General features: G+C 43.0%; 1 protein-coding gene across 1 annotated transcript in view; it reads left to right on the top strand.

Annotated features, from left to right (window-relative positions):
* PTCHD1 (patched domain containing 1) overlaps positions 1 to 18291 on the top strand; it is a 40761-nt gene extending 22470 nt beyond the window's left edge. The window contains exon 3 of the mRNA XM_072329324.1: positions 4491 to 18291. Within this exon, the coding sequence (XP_072185425.1) occupies positions 4491 to 6145 (1655 nt within the window). The 3' untranslated portion in view covers positions 6146 to 18291. The remainder of the gene's footprint in view (positions 1 to 4490) is intronic.
* Positions 18292 to 19874: the final 1583 nt, after the last annotated feature.

Genomic DNA, 19874 nt, shown 5'->3' with positions numbered 1-19874 from the left:
CTCACTGCACACTAAATTCCTCTTGCAGACAAGCATTCACATTCACTGGGATGATTTCTGACTTGCATTAACCTAAGTGAAACTGCATTGCTATAGCTGAACCGATAGTGTTGCAAGGATAGAGTCATTACAATACAGGCAGAAGCCTTAAATCAAGATCCCGACATAAGCCTAGTGACATCCATGCTTCCACGTCAGGCTTTGCTGGTCCAGTTCACAAGGACACCTCTGTGCATCGTGCCATGACTCATTCCCATTTTCAGCCCATCCTTCATGCCACTGGTGTCAGGAAAACAACTTGGATTAAAAAGTAACTCTCCAAAAATGTCGTGAATGCTTCTAATCCCAGTCATCCCATTAGTCTGGTGCAGAGAGCAGCCCTAGGAGCAGGAGCCTTGGTAAGAGCAGGCGAGCAGCAGGCTCAGGTAGGAGAGGAGAAGCATGACAAGGGATGAGATGGACCTCTCTCTCCAGCTTTGCTGCCAGAGCCGCCTGCTGCCTTGGGAGCTCTTTGCGCTTGTACTGGGGCTTTGTGAGCTGGAATGCTGGCGGTCAGTGGGCATCATCCATGCTAGTGCAACATTCACCATGGCTGAGGCAGAGATCAGTGGGCATTAAGCTTTGTGTGCAGCTGCCCTAAAGTGAGATGAATGAAATTAATTGCCCATAAAACGCTGCCTTCCAAAGGAAGTGCAAAGAATGCAACTTCAGGGCCTTAAGGGAGATTTTATTCAGAGTGCTTTTGCTTGAGTATCAAACACAGGCACACAACCCTGATCATGAAGGAGGCTAATGAAACTTTTTATAGCATTTTCAGACTAATCATAAAAGCACTGTATCACTTTTTATTACTGATATTGTTATTCGTTTATAAAATTACAAAATAGCCCATGCTAAATTTAAGGTCCTCCAAAATAATAGATAACTATGCTTTGTGGTCTTCCTTGTCTACAAAAGTCATATTTTCTGTCCTCAGTTGTCCAAGACATGTGGTAGGGGTATCTGCTACAATGCAAAGTAGTAGAAAAAGACAGCAAGCACAAAAAGGTTTTGGTTCCTATTTCCTCCAATACCTTTCTCATATTCCTATAACATTTTCCTTTGCCCATTCAGAATCTCTTTTCCATAAAGTAATCCAGTCCTCCCTTGTACTCCGTGTTCTCAGCACATAGTTGTACAGCCTGACTGTAGGGCACGACCAGTGAATCATAATAGCAAATGTCAACAGCAAAAGATCTCCAGTAGCCCATTAGCTGTTTGAGTTCATATTTGTTATTTACTGAGTGACGGTGAATAATGAACAAATTGCTGCAAATCATTACAGATTTGTGGCTAAGTCGCTAGTAAAAAGGGAAAATCGGTTAAAGTAATTACATAATTTATTTGCAATGGAAAAATTGCCTTGTTCTCATTAATATTATATAAGTTAGGCATAGCACTAGCAAGAGAATAAAATCAGTTAGGGATGCAAAAAAAAATGGAAACTAAAATCAGAGAAGAGTGAAAGAAATTCTCACAAAATGCCTCCATGAGCCAATCATCAGCTCTGATCTGTGTTACTGAGACCTGATCAGCATAAGACAGTGCTGGCGATAGTCACTCCAGGTTTTGCCTGTAGTCAGTAGTTAGATGAGCACATTAAGTTGGGTACATCCCATTATAGCTCAGCCATCCTAATTTGTGGATGAGTTCAGATTTCATCTTTTACTCATAGTATATGGGGTTGGGACAGTATGCAAGTCTGCTAGCCATCCAGGCAGGCCTTCCTAGAGGTAAATCAGAATTCTATAGCTGTTGTACAAATGGGCACAGTAGTCTGAGAGCGTACTGTCGAAGGAAAATGACAGTTCCCAGCACACAGATTGAGTAGTGAGGGGCCGAGCCTAAAATAGAATGGTATCTAACTATTTTTCCATTGGCTTTGCGAAGCACATGAGGGGATGCCTCTTCATGTGTTTGCTTGAACTGTCCTCCAAATCAATTGCCATTTTAGGATAGTCTCAAGGGCCGTGTAGAAGTGAGTGATGTTCTGAAAGTGTTTTTATGTTTCCCTTGTAAAGAAAATACAGGGGCATCAGGAGTTAGTCTTATCAGACATTATGCAAAATCTTATGACAGATAAAAAGTCAGCTTCATATCTAATTAGCTCTAATATTTTTTTTTCGTTGCAAAGTCAAAGGCTGTCCGAATTAATGCAGCTATCTGAATATTTTTAGTCAGGAGCCTATTAATACTGAAATGTTGTTTTGCAAAAACGTGCTATAACTAAAGCTCATGATGGAAGTAATTTGTAATATTCAATGACCTCATTTTATACTGTTTTGCTCACTGGAAGCTAATGCATACGATGCCATGTGAAATTTTCAGAGAAGCCTGTCTGCAGGACTTATGGGAGCCATAAATGGATTAAACCTCTCACTCCCTGCTTTGGCAAGTGATCAGTTACATTTAAATAAAGGTCAGTCTGTCTTTACAAAGAACACACTGGAAGCAGGCTTAATAGCTTTCCCTACTGAGCCTAGAACATAACTATTTGAAGCATAATTAACAGCGGGGTGCCAGTCACTGATTGTGCTTTTTGCTTTATTTTACGTCTGGGGAGTTCCAGTATTTCCCATTAGTTTTAAGAGAGGGCACGGTGCTAGTTATCAAATTGACAGTCTTGACCTGGCATCTGAAAGCAGCTGTAAAACATTGCTTAGGGCAATTAAGATGAAGGCCAAATGCCATACCAAGACCAGAACTGTAATATTGCTGCAAATTGGACAGTCGTGTTCCATGCCATGATTCCAAACAACAGTGTAGGCATGGTGTCTGCTAGATGTGAGAGTGCAGACTTGCTTACTCTCATACCAGGTGGTAGTGATAAGGAAGTAAACCAGATGTCCTGTTTCCTCCTCTTTAAAGGTACTGACCAGAAAAGGGTTACTTTTTAAAGTGAATTAAATATTTAGCCCAGTTAAGTGTAAACACAGTATGTTCTGGTTCCTGAGGATATCTCATTTGTTTTGGGTTTCTTGACTGATATTTGTAGCCTCTGTGTCAAAAGTGATAACTATCTACATGTGAAGAGAACATGAAGGCCAACAGAACAATTTTGGTAGCCTGCAGACAGCCCAAAGTTCTAATGGAGATCTGTGAATTACCCTGACCTGCTCGACTGGAGCACCAAGTTGAGCAGTCCAGTGGCTGCACTTCTCTGTCGTTGGTGTCTAATTCTGCTCTGATCATTTCATCTAATGCTACCAGAAAATGGGTAAGAGCAAAGTGCTGGGTACTTGTAAGAATTTCTGGAGACAGGACAAGAGCAGACCGGAAAGGTAAAGAAAGGACAGGGAAGAAAAGAAAAGAAAAAATAAAACAAAACAAAATAAAATAACAAGGAGGAAGAGAAAAGATGGTGAATAGGGTAGGATTCCGTGGAAAGGATCTGTTATAACATGATATGAGTATTAAACTCTTACACTTACTTCAGTTAATGCTGTATTTGTTCCATTCACCTGTATATAAAACCAGCTTTCATCTCATCTACTCTCATCTGATTCCTGCTTGATGATGATTGCACTCCTAACTCAGGTCTACTATGAGTGAGAATGGTCAGTAGCCCCAGACTACATCTCTGTTATCAGTCATAGGAACCAGAAGAGAAGGACGATCAACCAGAGATTAAAATAAAACCATCCACTTTTCTCAGTTTCTCTGCACTTTGGAGTTACCCACAGGAGTTTAGTTCTGCTGGTTGTTATTTCTTTTCATGAACGCTATGTCCATTTTAAGAGTTAATTAATTAATTACAAAATGTAGGAATTGCCAAGAGAAAAAGAGCTGCATTATGTTTCACAAATCCTTAGACATGCTAACGTAAGAAAACTAATGCCTTAAGCAGCTTCATGTCAGTTCTACATTTCTTCCTCTCTAAAAGTTGTTTGTGCTTTTCTTTCTTTGTTCCATTTCTAGGATTTCTTTTTCCTGATGGAAAATCTGTATAGGAAGCGGAGAAGTCAGTGACTGATTTACTTGACAATATTCAGCTTATATGAAGGTTTCGTTTTTTGCAGTCATTCTACAAAGCAGCCAACTAATGCTCTGCTTCCAGCACTGGCACTTCAAGGTCATATTCCTTTGTTTCCACCACAGGTCAGATTCCATCACCAAGAAAAACTAATTTCAAAGCATCTTCTATCACAGGCACTCCAAAATATTGAAATGGAACAGCCAGCTAGAGAAAATACTTTTTTCTTTAACCCATCAACTGTGCATCAGCGAAGCAGAACTCTCCTCCAGCTCTGGCAGTAAGGTTTGCTAGTCAGGTAGCAAACATGCTTCAGTGGCTTAGAGCTCCGTAATATTTTCTCTCTTCTGCAGGACACGTACCTCAAGAATTGTTAACATCCACATGCCTCTCCTTGGAGCCTTTTAGTATGTCCATGTTACCTTTTTCCACGTATTTATTTGGGTACTTTAAATACTTGCTTTGTTCTCTATTGTAGGTCATGGGTTATATGGGACTTTTGAAATGTTGTCCTCCTGGAGAAAAACTAGAGAAGACCAACATGTTAAGGAGAGGACTGCAGCCGTATTTGCAGACTCCATGCTCTCGTTTTCCCTCACCACTGCCATGTACCTGGTCACTTTTGGAATAGGTGCCAGTCCCTTCACTAACATTGAAGCAGCCAGGATTTTCTGCTGCAATTCCTGTATTGCAATTTTCTTCAACTACCTCTATGTACTCTCCTTTTATGGTTCCAGCCTGGTGTTTACTGGCTACATAGAAAACAACTACCAGCATAGTATCTTCTGTAGAAAGGTACCAAAGCCAGAGGTATTGCAAGAGAAGCCTGCATGGTATAGGTTTCTTCTGACAGCCAGATTCAGTGAGGACACAACGGATTCAGAGGAAACGAACACTTACGAGAGTCATCTTTTGGTGTGGTTCCTTAAACGCTATTATTGTGACTGGATAACAAACACTTACGTCAAGCCTTTTGTAGTTCTCTTTTACCTTGTTTATATTTCCTTTGCCTTAATGGGCTACCTGCAGGTCAGTGAAGGGTCAGACCTGAGCAACATCGTAGCGACCGCCACACGGACCATTGAGTATACAACTGCCCAGCAGAAGTATTTCAGTAACTATAGCCCGGTGATTGGGTTCTACATCTACGAGTCGATAGAGTACTGGAACACCAGTGTCCAGGAGGATGTGCTGGAGTATACCAAGGGCTTTGTGAGGATATCTTGGTTTGAGAGCTACTTAAATTACCTTAGGAAACTCAACATATCTACTGGATTGCCCAAGAAAAATTTCACTGATATGTTGAGGAACTCCTTCTTGAAAGCCCCTCAGTTTGCCCATTTTTCAGAGGATATCATCTTTTCCAAGAAATACAACAATGAAGTTGATGTCGTGGCCTCCAGAATGTTCCTGGTGGCCAAGACAATGGAAACCAAGAGGGAAGAACTTTATGACCTCCTGGAAACCCTGAGGAAGCTTTCTCTCACCTCCAAGGTGAAATTCATTGTTTTCAATCCATCGTTTGTGTACATGGATCGTTATGCCTCTTCAGTGGGAGCCCCCTTACAAAACTCCTGCATCAGTGCTTTATTTCTGCTCTTCTTCACTGCATTCCTGGTGGCAGACTCTCTGATCAATGTATGGCTCACTCTAACTGTTGCCTCGGTTGAGTTTGGAGTTATAGGTTTTATGACCTTGTGGAAAGTGGAACTAGATTGTATTTCTGTGTTGTGCTTGATTTACGGAATTAATTATACAATTGACAACTGTGCTCCACTGTTATCAACCTTTGTCCTGGGCAAAGAGTTCACAAGAACTAAATGGGTGAAAAATGCCCTGGAAGTGCATGGGGTAGCTATTTTGCAGAGCTACCTCTGCTATATTGTTGGTCTGATTCCTCTTGCAGCTGTGCCTTCAAATCTGACCCGTACACTGTTCAGGTGCTTGTTTTTAATAGCATTAGTCACCTTCTTTCACTGCTTTGCCATTTTACCTGTGATATTGACTTTTCTGCCACCGTCCAAGAAGAAGAGGAAAGAGAAGAAGAATCCTGAAAACCGTGAGGAAATAGAGTGTGTTGAAATGGTGGATATGGATAGCACTCGAGTGGTTGACCAAATTACAACAGTCTAACTTGTTTGTTTGTTGCTTTTTTACAGTAGGTCTTACTGAGGGAAAAAAATAATAATAAACCAGTACTGACTCAGTATCTGGGGAGAGAAAGGGGTTTGGAGGTTTCTCCTCCCCCCTCTAAGCTAAATCCAGGAATATTCAAAATGATGGGAGAGATTATAAAAGAAAACAAAAGAGCCAGGGGATTGCACCTTGATCAGCTCCTGTAACAGGTATTACGAGAGAAAAGTGCAAAGAGGGGATGAATTTCAGACACGTGAAGTAAAATCCAGTGAGAGAGGCTGGGTTCCTAAGCAGCCTTCTGCATCCCCTGCGCTGCAGATACTGCAATTATTGTTGCTAAACCCCATCAGATTGAAAGGTCAGCTGTCAAGGATGAAGTAGCACTAAGTATTCGCTGGATGTAAAGGCTTTACAAACTTTCTGCAAAGCAATAACTCAAGTCAGTGAGTCCACTCTTATAGGTCTCAGCCATCATGTTTAATTTTTCTTTGCTCCCCTAATCTAAACATTTATGCAAGACTGTATAACAGATAGCAAACTGTACTGGGAAAGAAGGCAGTACACGGCAACCAAACACTTTCCAAACACTTTTATGCTATAAATCACTTTATCTCTCTCTTTTTTTTTTTTTTCTTTTTTTTTTTCTAAAAATATCCTTATTTTAAAATGTAAATCATCCTGCGTAACATTTTTAATCATGGTTTTATAGCTGTTTCTTTTTCTTATAAAAACAAAACAACAAAAAAAAAAAGAACAAAATAAAAAGAAAAAAGAGAAAAGAACAGAAAATCCCAGTGACTCTGTCACTGCAGAAACCATATCATTCTATTTTATAAATGTCTCGCTACTAGCTAAACACGTAACCTGCTTTACCAACTGTAACCTTGTTAGCACTCTACTAACACGTGCGAGTGGATCTAGCAGCAGACAGAAGACGGTGTACTGGATATTTCAGCACCCAAATCCATGATGCAAACCTCATGTACTAAAACGTCGTCGAGAAAGTGAATGTTAGGGCTCTTTTGGCGAGAGCCTATTTCAGGCCATTCACTAGTAATGCACACTAAGAGGATTAGTGGGTAGTTTTATGTAATGAGTAATTTAATCCCTCCATCTTCCTGGAGTACCAGTAAAGCAATAGACCTGACAGCTATGGGCTCTTCCAAGAGACAGCAGACCCTGAGAGTTGTACGTAGCGAACTGAAGTTTAATTGTAGCAAGTTGAACAACGTCCCCAAAGAGCCCATATCAAAGTGGCCTATTGGAAGCATTGCATCTGAGAGAAAAAGAAAAAAAAAGAAAAAAGAAAAAAAAAAAAAAGTATCTTAAAAAGATTATGTTACTGAGTCTTTTTGGAGCTGTGAGTTCTACATAATTCCATTAGCATCTCTGATGCAGAGTAATACAGATAACAAAGCATTTCTTCCCACCCTGCACCCCTCCACCCCTCGGAACTACGTAATTATTACTCAACGGTTTGTTACTGAGTTGGGATACATGAGCCAATTCTCTGGGTTTTGCTGGGAGTGCTCCAGCTATAAATGGCCTGCAAAAAAACCGTCTGCAGGAAGCTGGCATGTGTGTCAGGCAATCTCATGACTGTACAGACCCGAGAACGCTGGACAAGTTTTCAGCAGCTAGCATGGTTCTTGCCAGTGTCTGGAGGTCTTTGGGTCCTGTGGGAACCCTGGGGCTCAGCTGCGGGGCACCAGCATTGCAGACTTAGCACAGATCTGGCCGCAGCCTGGAGGTGCTGCTTTGTGTGAAGCAGCTCTATAGCATCAAGTCCCAGCCACCCCCACAGCCCTAAAATGCACTAAGGCCACCTTGTGAATGTTAAATTTCAAGTGAACAGATACTTCTAGAGCTTCCTCCCTCGCAGATGAGCAGATATTTTGCCCTCCCTGGAGCAAGCTGTTGCGTTCTGAGTAGCAAAACAAGTTGGCAGTGCAGCTGGCAGCATTTGCCTTCCCCTGCATAACTCCTCTCTGACCAGAAGAAAAGGAAACAGTGTCCAGGAATGCACAGGCTTTTTGCTTGAACGAGCACCATTTGCTGCAGTAGCAGATGGGAAGCAGTAACAACTTCAGCCTTGGCAGAAGTCAGATAGGCAGACAACTCAGAGACAGTCAAATGAATGTGAGGTGAGGGGAGAGGCCTTTTTCCCCTCCTTAAACTCAGGTGTGGGGCTATGTTTTCCACCCAGAAATCATTCCTCCCATGTACTTCCACTGTAAAATTTCTGTGGCAGTCATTATGTCATTTCAATTACAATTTCCCTATGTTCTGACTGTTCAACAGGCAACTGCAGTGGCTTTTAAAATTCAGATGGCATTAACTCAGTTGAGAGCTACAGAGGAACTGCAAACCATTTCTGACAGCAGCAATCTACTGGCTTGTGGGACTCCTGGAAACAAGAGACATGTGAAAGAGTTGGTTTGTACACGGTAGAGAGGAATACCTGGCAAACAACCATTTGACACCTCTTCTACCCCTCGTGCTATCACTTGCAAACACGGGATGCAAGGATGGCTTCCATAAGCCTCTTGCATCTAATTGAAATTCATAGATAGGAGAGTCTTTAAAGAGATGTCCAATTATAATCTTGTACTTTCACAGATACCATTAAATCTCAGCATGCGAGGCCTTCAGAGATTTTCAAGGAAAGTGACAAAACCCATGATAAAGTTGCCTTTCTGTCTTCAAATCTGTTGGGGAAAATATATGGAGGAAGTGTCACATCCACAAGGGCATCCACAAAGTGACAGTCGGGAAGACCACATCTTTGCCCCAAGAGAGGGCTAACAATACTGAAATTGTTTCTGAGGGATATTTGCCCAACCCATTCTAAAAGTCAGTTTAAAGTCAGATTCCTCCACCACCAGGTCTTCTGAGCACCATGTTACCCACCAGTTATTTGTGCTGGCTGCCCACAGGTGGGATGGGGAAGAGGATCCATGTCCCTCTCTGCACAAAGAAGTCCATGTCAGGTGAGAGGCAGTTTCTGAATCCTCACTGCCCCCTGGAAACCCAAAACAGAGACAAAACCAACTTACATATCTGTCTCACCATGTTTCACCTCAAGCTGACCTTCCATTCCCCACTTGTAGGCTTGGTGATCTGAAGTCATGAAAGTGCTTAGGGTGTTCTTGGCCAAAGTCTATGAGATTCCTGCCTGAATCCTGATGTTTCTGAGAGACACCAAAAAGTCCTTCTCTACAGGTAGCCCAAATACCTCAACATGAACCCAAAACAGCATGTTCTCAAGGTCTCAGACTATGCTAACCCACTTTGACCCTCCTTCCCGTAGGCTTTTTTCCTTTGGAGCAATTATCTCCACCAAAGTCAGTTGGTGTTTGCCGCATCCATTGATATAGGTGCAGGTATTGTGCTCTGTTCTCAGTCCAAAGCACTCCAAATGGCAAACTGTGCATCAGCTTTTACCCTCACTGGTGAGCCTCCATTTGGAAGACTACCTAGGTTTAAGCAGTTTTTGTCACCCTCCTAAGAAGCTTTGCACCCCAGGTTTCACTGTGGTTTTGTTTACAATAGAGATGACCCAATTTTTGTATACATTCAGTGAGTAACAGTATTTATAATACACTGCCAGGCACTGGCTAAAATATAACAGCAACCATTTTGACTATGGCAAAAGAGAATATATAGGTCTGTGGCTCACTGGGAGCGTTTATCTTCTACAAACATTAACGTTTCCATACAATAAGGTATGGTGTACAAGTATATTTTTACTACAGGGTAAACATGGGGGAAAAGAAGCAACTTAAGTGCATATGCCCACCGAGACCACTGCAGTTTTCTTGTAAGATATTTTCTAATGTTGGCTTAGTACAAGCCCATTTTCAATTTACAAGTTCCCTAACTGGAAGAAAAAAAAATGAAGAGAGAAAGGTTGGTATAGCTGGAATAATTTCACCATAAAAATTAAGTGATGAAGCCAGAATTTTCTGCCCAAAGCTTTAAGTGAAATTGTTCCACTTAGATTAAAATTGGAGCTGTGAAGGCTGAGAAAAACCTGCCTAGCAAAGAAAAGGAACTTCTTTTCCAAAGGCAAGCAAATGCATTTAGCTTGGACAACTGCATGAACCCGGAGGGAAAACAACACCAGAGTGGCTTGAGGTTGCACTGTGCCATGTGAAGATTCGCATCTGCTCTCAGAAGCTTTCTGAGCCAGCACTGCATTCAGGTAACATGTGTACTGTAAATTGAAAGGTGTACTTTTAAAGGCTTTTCTCTGGGCTAGCTGTCCCCCGGCAAGCCACCAAATCCCAACGCAGCCAACACCTCCTTTATTTTTATTAACCGAGGAAACGAGAGAGAGTAGCAGCACAAGTGAGAAAATTCAGGAGGGGGAGAAAGAAATAGTGATTTCTCTCTTAAACAGGGAGAAAGTCAGAAAGAGCTCTTTAGCATGTGATTTTGATTTCAACTTTGAAAAGCAAATGGGTGTTTTTTTTCCTGCTGCTTAGCTTTGGAAATAGAGCATTCTTGGAGATCTGGGAAAAGGCAGCAGGGTGGAGGAGCTGGCTTTAGGTTTGCTGTGTACCTGGGGCTACTGCAATTACCCAGTTGGGGACAGGAGCTGTGGGCAGGATGGGAGCACAGGAAGGAAAGAGGACACGCATGGGGTCAGAGCCAGAGCATAGGCACTGAGTACATGTCTCTGCCCTGCCCTGCACTGCACACAGAGTGCATGCAGCCCAGAGCTTGTGTGCAGAGCAAGCTCCTGGAGTGCTTGACACCTCTACAGCACTTGTCTGTTCTCTGCATCTGGAAGACCCTGAACAGAAAGGGTTACCCAGAGCCCTTTCCTCCCCTACATACCTGGATATTAAAACCCCAACTCGTACAAACCAAGTTGTACAATTCAGGCCACATACGTCGGGGCAGAGTATATCTTCCTGAATATATCTTCCTGCATCTCCAATGAGAAGGAGATGCATGTGGGCAACATTCTCCTTTCACAGTTGGGCACCTCACCACCACCACAGGGCACCTTGGAGCCCCAGGGCAGGCACAGAGGAAACCTTACTCCCTTTCTGTCTATCCCCAGTCTTCTTAGAGAATTAGGAGATTTAGTTCCAAATTTTGGCAGGGGTGGGCATCTGTGAATCCCATCCTTTTCCAGGAAAGTGCAAGAGAAAAATTTGGGGGTTCTTTTTTTTAAGATATGGTAAAGGCTTGGACCCAGGAGGGGATCTGGAGCGTGTTCCTGCCCATTATGCACAGGTTGGGGCATGGGGTTGTTGTTTCTGCAGAGGTGGCCCCTCTGCAGCTCCTTGCCTGGGGGATAGCAGCTCAGCATCTCCTGCGGGCAGCCACTGGTATTCTGCAGGACATCATCACTTCAGTTCTTGGTTGGGGGGAGGGAAATAAAGAAAAAAAAAGGAAAGTCAGTATAAATAATTCTAGGTTATTTAAGCTCCAAGAAGTCTTAATCTGTGTGTCACATAAATGGCTTGCAAGATGTCAGGGGTTTTCATTTGGGCTTTTTTAACCTATTTTTACTATTTTTGTATTAATTTAGGGAAGAAAAAAAAAAAAATTGTATAATGAATCTCAATGTACAGCATAAGCCTAAAATAAAATGGCTGTCTCTCTCTTTGCTTCCTGTGCTCCCCAAGTGCTGCAGAAGTCCATGCCATTGCCCTGCCAGCACAGCAATTTGCCTGTCCTTTCCAAGCAGCCAGGCAGCATCCTCTCCAGCTGCCACCAGAGAGGGATGCTGGAGCAGTTTGGGGTACCTGCTCTCTGCTCACACAAGAACTAGTCTTATCACAAATTGGTGGTAGTGGGACTTCCCAACACCTCAGCATCCACAAAGCTAGGAAACCCCATCATTATTGCAGCTCATCTCTCTCTGTTTGGTTGCTGCCCCAAGATCTTCCCATCCCTGCAATCCATCGCCCTTCCCTATTTCATCTTTTTCTAGGGTTTTCCCCAGCAGACCTACTCAGGCCAACTGCTGCGCTGGAGCAGCACGTCACTGTGACAAGTGACAAGGGTGACAGGTACAGCTGCTGTGTTGCAGCTGGTTGCAGTAATGAGATAAGAATCAGTTCTCTCTCAAGGGTGAGCGAGCCAGACCTAGGCCTGAATCAATGCAGACAGCAGCAAGATTGGGAGCGGGCTGTAGTCATAAGTCATAGCACTTGCCAAGTGCTATGGCACTTGCCACTTTGGTTTGATGGAGAGTTTTGAGTGCTCCTCAAAGGTGACTTCTATCACCCATTCCTGACCTAGCCATAGAATCAGAGAATGGCTTGGGTTTGAAGGGACCTCAAGGATGATCAGGTTCCAACCCCCCTGCTGCCAGCCACTACAGCAAGTACTGGATCAGATTGCCCAGGGTCCTACCCAACCTGGCCTTGAACACCTCCAGGACTGGGGCATCCACAGCCTCTCTGGTCAGCCTGTGCCAGCACCTCACTACTCTCTCTGTAAAAAAACTTTTCCCTCTGACATATAATCTAGATCTCCTGTCTATTACTTTAAAACCATTCCCCCTTGTCCTATCACTACCTACCCATGTAAAAGTTAATTTCCCTCATGTTAATAAACTCCCTTCAAATACTGGAAGGCTGCAATGAGGTCTCTCTGCAGCCTTCTCTTTTCCAGGCTGAACAAGCCCAGATCCTTCAGCCTGTCTTCATAGGACGGATGCTCCAGCCCTAAGTCTCTGTCGCCTGTTCATTCTCACGTCACCAGAACACTGTAATTCCAAACTGCCACATTTCATTATTTGTACAACTACATTGCACACACATACTGTGAAAGATTAGGGACTCCAAACAGTGCAGCATGCTAACATTTACACCATTCCCTTTAAATATCACTTAAATGTGTATAGGTTAAACAAATACAGAATTTGTTAAGGGGAGCTGGCTTTGATATGCTGGTTTCTTTTTACTGGCACAAAGCAACTGAAATATATGCTAAGCACTGATCTAGAAAGAGCAGAACATGATGTCAATCAGGCCATCACTGGTTAAAGACCCTAGTAGCTGGATGATCAGAGGGTGTAGAACGTTCTATTCTGATTCCCCTGAATACAGCCTGTCCGGGGAGCAGACATACTTCTGAGCTAGATTGACACTTGTGTTCCAAGAAATTACCACGCTGAGCGGGTGAAGTTTGCTGGAAACAAAATGTTGAATGTATATAAACAAAGTGATGCCAGAAAACACAATGTGCATAAAAAGAATGTGCCTTCACATACATTTCATAATTAGCAATCTGTTCACTGATTCTGCGAGGAAAAACGATTTTGTCTTTGTTAGCAATAATCAGGAAATGATAAGTCCCACTAATAGATATATAGTGCAGACACCCCCATACTGATGACGTATTTTATATACACACAACTCAAGATGGCTCTGTGAAAGAAAAAATGGAGGAGGAAAATACAACCCAAAAACATAGTCGAAAGCTGGTAGGAAGAGAGGTCCAGCTGTCCCGGAATTAGGAATGTGTCAGCATGGGCAGAGCAAGAGAGAAGGTGTGGAGGAGCATGGGAACAAAGAAGGGAACCGCAGAAATGCGGAAGTGTTGAGAAAAGGAAATCTTTGGGTGTTACTGTGCCAGGTCGATGGGAGAGAAATGACACAAAAACTTCTGAGCTGCAAAGAGAGGGAAGGTCCGAAGGAGAAAGAGGAGAGAGCAAAATTATATGAGGGCATGAAAGATTTGCAGCTGTAATTTATAGCAGGTCTGCCTAACAATAGATAGGGTCTCTTCACACAAGGAAAATGAAAATTCACCGCTGCCTAATTATATGAATTCAAATATAGATTCAGTACCTTATTGCTTCAGAATAAAAGGTGGATATCATTCGTAATGGAGGCTGGAGCCCAGAGCTGGAGACTTTCGTGTGATATATACACAGTATCATGCAGAAAAAGAGATCAGTCAGATGCACTCTGGCTCATAACTTACTGCAAATAACAAATGGTCCCTCCATCTCTTTGAGCAGAATTCTTACTCAGAGAAAAGCAGCTGACTTTTAATGTATCTGAAACAGACATACCTCCCTGATAAAATACTCATCTGTCTGAGGGATTTTTTTTTCTTCTGACAATGCAATCGATTTTCTTTCTGGACAAAAGGAGCCCGCATGCACATCACCTGCCGTAGGAAGTGGGAAATACCAGCTCTCCTAAGGTGATTGCCAAGTCAGGAACATCTGCAATTGAATTTCTCTCTCGTCTTTCCTCGCAGCATGCGATGGCAAGCTGCCCTGGGTTTGCCTATTCTCAACCCTGTGTAAATCATCACACTGCACCGAAGGGCTATCGGGTGGTATGATTTCAGGATATTCCCATTGGTCAGCCCCTCTGATGGGAACCACTTCTGCCCATGGTTAAGACCTTACTGGAAGGGTTGCTACAGAAGCTATGGCGGGAAAGCCAAAAACATTTTGCTGCGCTGACTTCTCTCTGATATATGGGAGTGATGTGACGTATATTATTCGATCTGGAAAGGAGAAACATTCAAAACCCATTGTCAGAACACCATAGTATATTTAATGTCCCCATCTGTGTGGATGTTATCCAGCAGATTTATAATATGGACACTGCAGAAGTGGGGAGAGTAAAGAGAGAGGCAGAGAGAGAAAAATACCTCTCAGACAACTCATTTGGCACTCTCCAAATCTCTCTATCAAAGGAACAGTTATTGCCTCACAGTCAGGGATGACACCAAGCCTGAAGAATCTCATTTACAAGGAAAGGTTAAAAGAACTGGGCTTAGAAATGGGAAGTTTGGAGTTGACGTATGTGTCTTCAGAATTGCAAAAAGGATTGCTAACATCTGCAAGTTCCTTTTTCCAGCATGTGCTTCAAAAGCCAGCATCTCAGAATACAAAATATTTGAGGTGAGAAGCAAATAATAAATTTATGGAGAAGGTTTCAGAGGTAGAACTGACAAATATGTATTGGAAGCGGGAGACAAAAATTGGACTCAGATCAGAGATACCTAAATTTACTGTAGAGAACCCCATAAAAACCCACATGGAAAAACTCTCAGATGTACTCACAGGCCTGAAGAACTAGCTCTTCAGGTGGTCTGTTCCGGCACCAGGCTGGACACAAGGTAAGTTTTAAATTACTGACACCTACAACAACAGAGCTTTAAACTCTGGAGCCTGGGTAAGGAGAGATTTTTTTAAATGATGAGAAAGAAATGCAATAGCAAACTCTTGGTGTACATCAGCATCTCTCCGTGGACTTTGTTGGTCTCATATCAGTGGGTTGAAGCATGGCCGGTCATTCTTCAGGTGACTGCTTCCCTCTTCCCCTACCAGCCAAAGGCTGAGTTTCACATTGCCAGTCCTCTTCCAAAGGCAGACAGGCCCTCTGACACTGCCCAGGTGCCTGAGTGCCTGGGGCACGGAGCCAAGGCTGGTCCAGCACAGCCTTAACAAGGAGTACCCCATGCCTGAGCCACTGCTGAGCATAGCCTTATTACTCCTTCATCAGAGAGACATGCATTCATATTTCTACTGCTCTTTAAAGGCTTATAAGACAAATTGGCCTCTGTGGTACTCTGTGGATGTGCTAAAGACATGGACGTGCTATGGATGCTATCCAGGCCTACTTACACTTGCGGCGCTTTTCCAGTGCTTGCTAACCTTTGGCTTCATGCCATGCAGTCCATATGAGATTCATAACTGCAGGTTTTACTGAGATAACTGCTTTTGTTTAGATCAAACCAGTCTTTGTATATGTGGATTGTTTCATTCATCCCAGAATGTTTTTCACCCCTGCCATCTCTGTCCTCTGTTAGCACATTAGGAAATAAAGGTGGCAACAGCAGGAAAAAAAAATAAGTGAAAGTACATGTAGAAGTCTCATTATTTTTCCTAAGTGGCAGCTGATTTTGTAAGGCTCCATTACCAGTAATTTTGTGAGGTTCCATTTCCACTAATTTTCAAAAGATTCTTCATACTCTGTTCCTATGCCAGGAAACCTCTGGGTTTTCAGTACACTGATATGGCAGAGTATAACAGCTGGCTCCTAAACACATCGCCCAGCAGGTAAAAATAAAACATCAGAAACAAGAGGAAAGGAGAATAGAACTGCCGTTCCTCAGATTTTCAGCATAAAATCTGAGCATTTCTTTAATAAAAGAGTTCACATTTTTGCCTTTGTTCTGATGAGAAAACCCTACTGAGTAACAAACTTATAGAGTCATAGAATCACAGAACAGTTTGGGTTGGAGGGATCTCAAAGCCCACCCAGCCCCAACCCCTGCCGTGGGCAGGGCTGCCCCTCACCATCCCAGGGCCCCATCAAACCTGGCCTTGAGTGCGTCCAGGGATGGGGCACCACAGCTTCCCTGGGCAGCTGCGCCAGCGCCTCACCAACCTCTGAGGAAAGAATTTGTTCCAAACATAAAGCCTGAATCTCCCATCCTTTAGTTTAAAGCCAATCCCTTTGTCCTGTCACAATCAGACCACATAAATAAATAAATAAATAAATAAATCAAAACTTGAGGCATATAAAATCATTTACAAAAAATTCTGTTTAAATTAGGCAGTATTATTGACGAGCCTTCAGGAGTTATAGTGAATGAGAGGATTCTGTGCAGGAGGAGAATGGTGGAAGCTAAACAAAGAAAAAAATTGTCTTTTCTGAGCATATTACAGAGTCAGCTCACAGCTAACAGCAGTGCACCCAGCATCAGGGCAGTGAAGTGTCTGTGTTTCGATACAATCCTTCTATGAAGCAACAAGTTGGTAAATAGTTCCCCAGTAAGGAAGACACTCATTAAGCTTATTTCAAAATGCTGCTGAAGGAAGGGAAGGTCTTGAGGTCTGACTCCTCCAGCAGGGGAAAATGGGGCAGACGAGCTGCAAATGAGCAGCACTGATCAGAAAGGCAATAAGAACTGCAAACAGCAGCAAACCTGGTAGGCGTGAGGAAAAGCAGGCTTGAATGCAGGCTGCTAATTTTACAAAAAACACCCTGATCCAGGAAAAAGTAGTCAGGGAAAGATCACCAAAGCCTGAGTCCTCTCTACAGATCTTAACTCCTTGTTACACCTCGCTCAGCAGTTCTGTCATGCGTACACACCATTGCAATCTATAACTGTTTCTTTAGACATAGTTTCCATTAATATGCATTAAATCAGCTGACTAACAAATAAAGTGTACTTAAGTGGCCAATCAGAGATAGCAAATTCCAGGGTCATCCTTCACAGCTACTGCTTTTACTAAAACATACAGGAAATAAATATATTTCACAAAATAGCAGGAAAGTCTACACAAAATTCAAGTTGACCTGAATACAATAATTTGCTTCAAACTGGTCAAAGAGAAGTTAAAAAATATCTCCAACTAATATTTTTTAAAGCTTAAAATGTAAAGGGAAGTATCTCCATTCATACCTTCCAAAGAGAATTAGAGAGAATGAATGTGAAAAACGTCATGGAGTGCAAGCAAGCAAATAGTGACCCGAGTGTGTCTGTAAAGCCTTGGCAGTTGACCTTCATTGGGTGAAGATGGTAAGTGGTTTGGAGAACCAGCACTTCATGAAATGGTTGAGTATATTATTTTCACCCCTATCAAAATATGAACCAGCTCTTCAGGTAAAAATTGGTCATACAAGTCCATTTGCCTGCTCTCAGTGAGCATGAAAAAAATCTTATTCCTAACTGAACCCACGTTCTCTGCTGGCTTACTTTGATTACAGATATACTCCTACTAGCCGCTAAGAGGAAGGGAATACAAAATAAGAATGCTCCAAAGATTTAATTCTCTTTCTTTTCTCAAGAACCGATCCCAGCCCTCCCATTAGCTTCTTCTTTTGCTGTGCCAGACCTCTCTGGTGAAATTCCCCCATTGCAGCCAATTGGCTCAAGCGCTCCCCCAACGCACTCTTGCAATTGTAAGCACTCAGGGGTTCCACTAAAAGGGTGGCTGGATGCAGCTTCAGGACTAAGCATATCCTGAGTTATAGAATTATGCACCAACAGCTTAAAAGGACACAATGACAAGGTGAACTATTGTGACACACACTGTGTAACGTCATACAATCAAATGCAATGTTTAGTAAACATGAACCTCTTTGTCATTTTGTATTTATTTATACAGGTTTAAAAAAAATAAAATAAAAAAATAAAATAAATAAAGCACATATTTAAAAATATCCCTTTCTCCCTTGTGTCTGTGTGGCATTATCCAACTTCTCAGTGAGGCCAACGGGCGGGCAGCAGCTCAGCACTTGAGTGACTGGGCAATGAACAGCCAGGAGTATGTCATACATGGGCTGAGTAACACTGCAGAGAGCTGCAGGCTTCCTGAGGGAATGGAAGCAAAAAGAGGAGTTAGTTAGCTAGGAAGTGCCTCACTGGAAGAACCACATTTCTGTGGACATAGGGCCCTGAACTAGATCACTGCTCAGAAGACTGTGTTTTTCCAGCAGCATGGTTACAGCTCACTGTGCCGGTAATGAAGCTCTGGGGAGCTTCTAATGCCTGGGCCTTCTCCTTGGCCACACAGCTCGTGGGGCAAGGAATGGAAGGAGCCCAGCATCACTAGCAGAGTGAGCTGGAGAGCCGCACAGATGACAGATGTGCCAGAGGTTTCAGGAGGCACCTGGCTCTCTGCTGAATGCCAGACCAACACCGGTCCTGTGCAGCACAGCTCTCCAGCTGCAGCCAAGAGGAGGTCACACAGGGCCGGAGCTCTTCTCTTGGGCAAAAGCTCCTGTGCTAACTCTTCCACGCCTGGATGGAGAACAAGCAGTTTTCCAACATGCCCTAAAAAGCAGGCAAGTGACCTGCAGCTCAGCAGAAGGCCAGGCTCCTGCCAGTTCACCCAAGGATCCATGGCTTGGCCCACAGTGCCTCTGTGAGATGCTGAAGGCACTGCCCCGCAGACTCCCAGCTGGACGGTCTCCCTCCCTCTCCTCAGAAAGTGACAGCACAGGTTTCCACACAGTTCTGCACTACTTCAGAAGAAGGTTTTCCTGGCACCTTGCCCTCCTGTGCTGCCACCCTCCCTCTCTCCCATCCTCATTTACGTTCGTTCTCATTTATCTCACACATACACACGATATTCCAATAAAAAAGAGGTGATCTCAGCCCATTCCCCTCCAGCTCAAGCCAATGCAGCTTTCATTGGCAAAGGAAAGTAATCCGTAATTCTAGCAAAGTGAACATCTTTCTTCTTTTCTCACTAAGCCACAAAGATAAGCGATCTGAAGTCTGATACCCAAAATACTGCAGTGGGAGCAAGGGGCAAACAAGCTATTAATTTCTGCAAACACTACGTCACAAGTCTAATGTAAGTACAACGAGTGCTACAATTACATCATTTGTAGAGACGCCGTATCATTATTTTCAACGGTCAGTGAATCACGGTATTTTGTGGTAGAAGCTTCAGTCTGTGCTCTGAACACAAAGCAATCACAGTGCCAAATGGCACTACAATATAAAATATTATGCTAAATTTAAACCTAACCTCCTTACCTTCTTGCTACGCACTTGCACTGCATGTGTGTGTTTGCACATATTTTGTGCACTCAGCATTTTACTTAGCAGACACATGGAAGGGAGATCTCACATGGGCTGTCCAGGCCCAACTACGTTCAGTGTTTCCACAACTGCTAGCATAGTAATCATGGAAGGGAGAGGATATTAATAATGTAGTTTCTGTAGTACTAAGTTTGAAAGGACTACCCGATTTCAGCGGTTGAATTGAGAAGTC

The sequence above is a fragment of the Excalfactoria chinensis genome, chromosome 1, assembly GCF_039878825.1.
Source record: "Excalfactoria chinensis isolate bCotChi1 chromosome 1, bCotChi1.hap2, whole genome shotgun sequence".
NCBI classification, from domain to species: domain Eukaryota; kingdom Metazoa; phylum Chordata; class Aves; order Galliformes; family Phasianidae; genus Excalfactoria; species Excalfactoria chinensis.
This window is presented reverse-complemented; position numbering and strand designations above follow the sequence as displayed.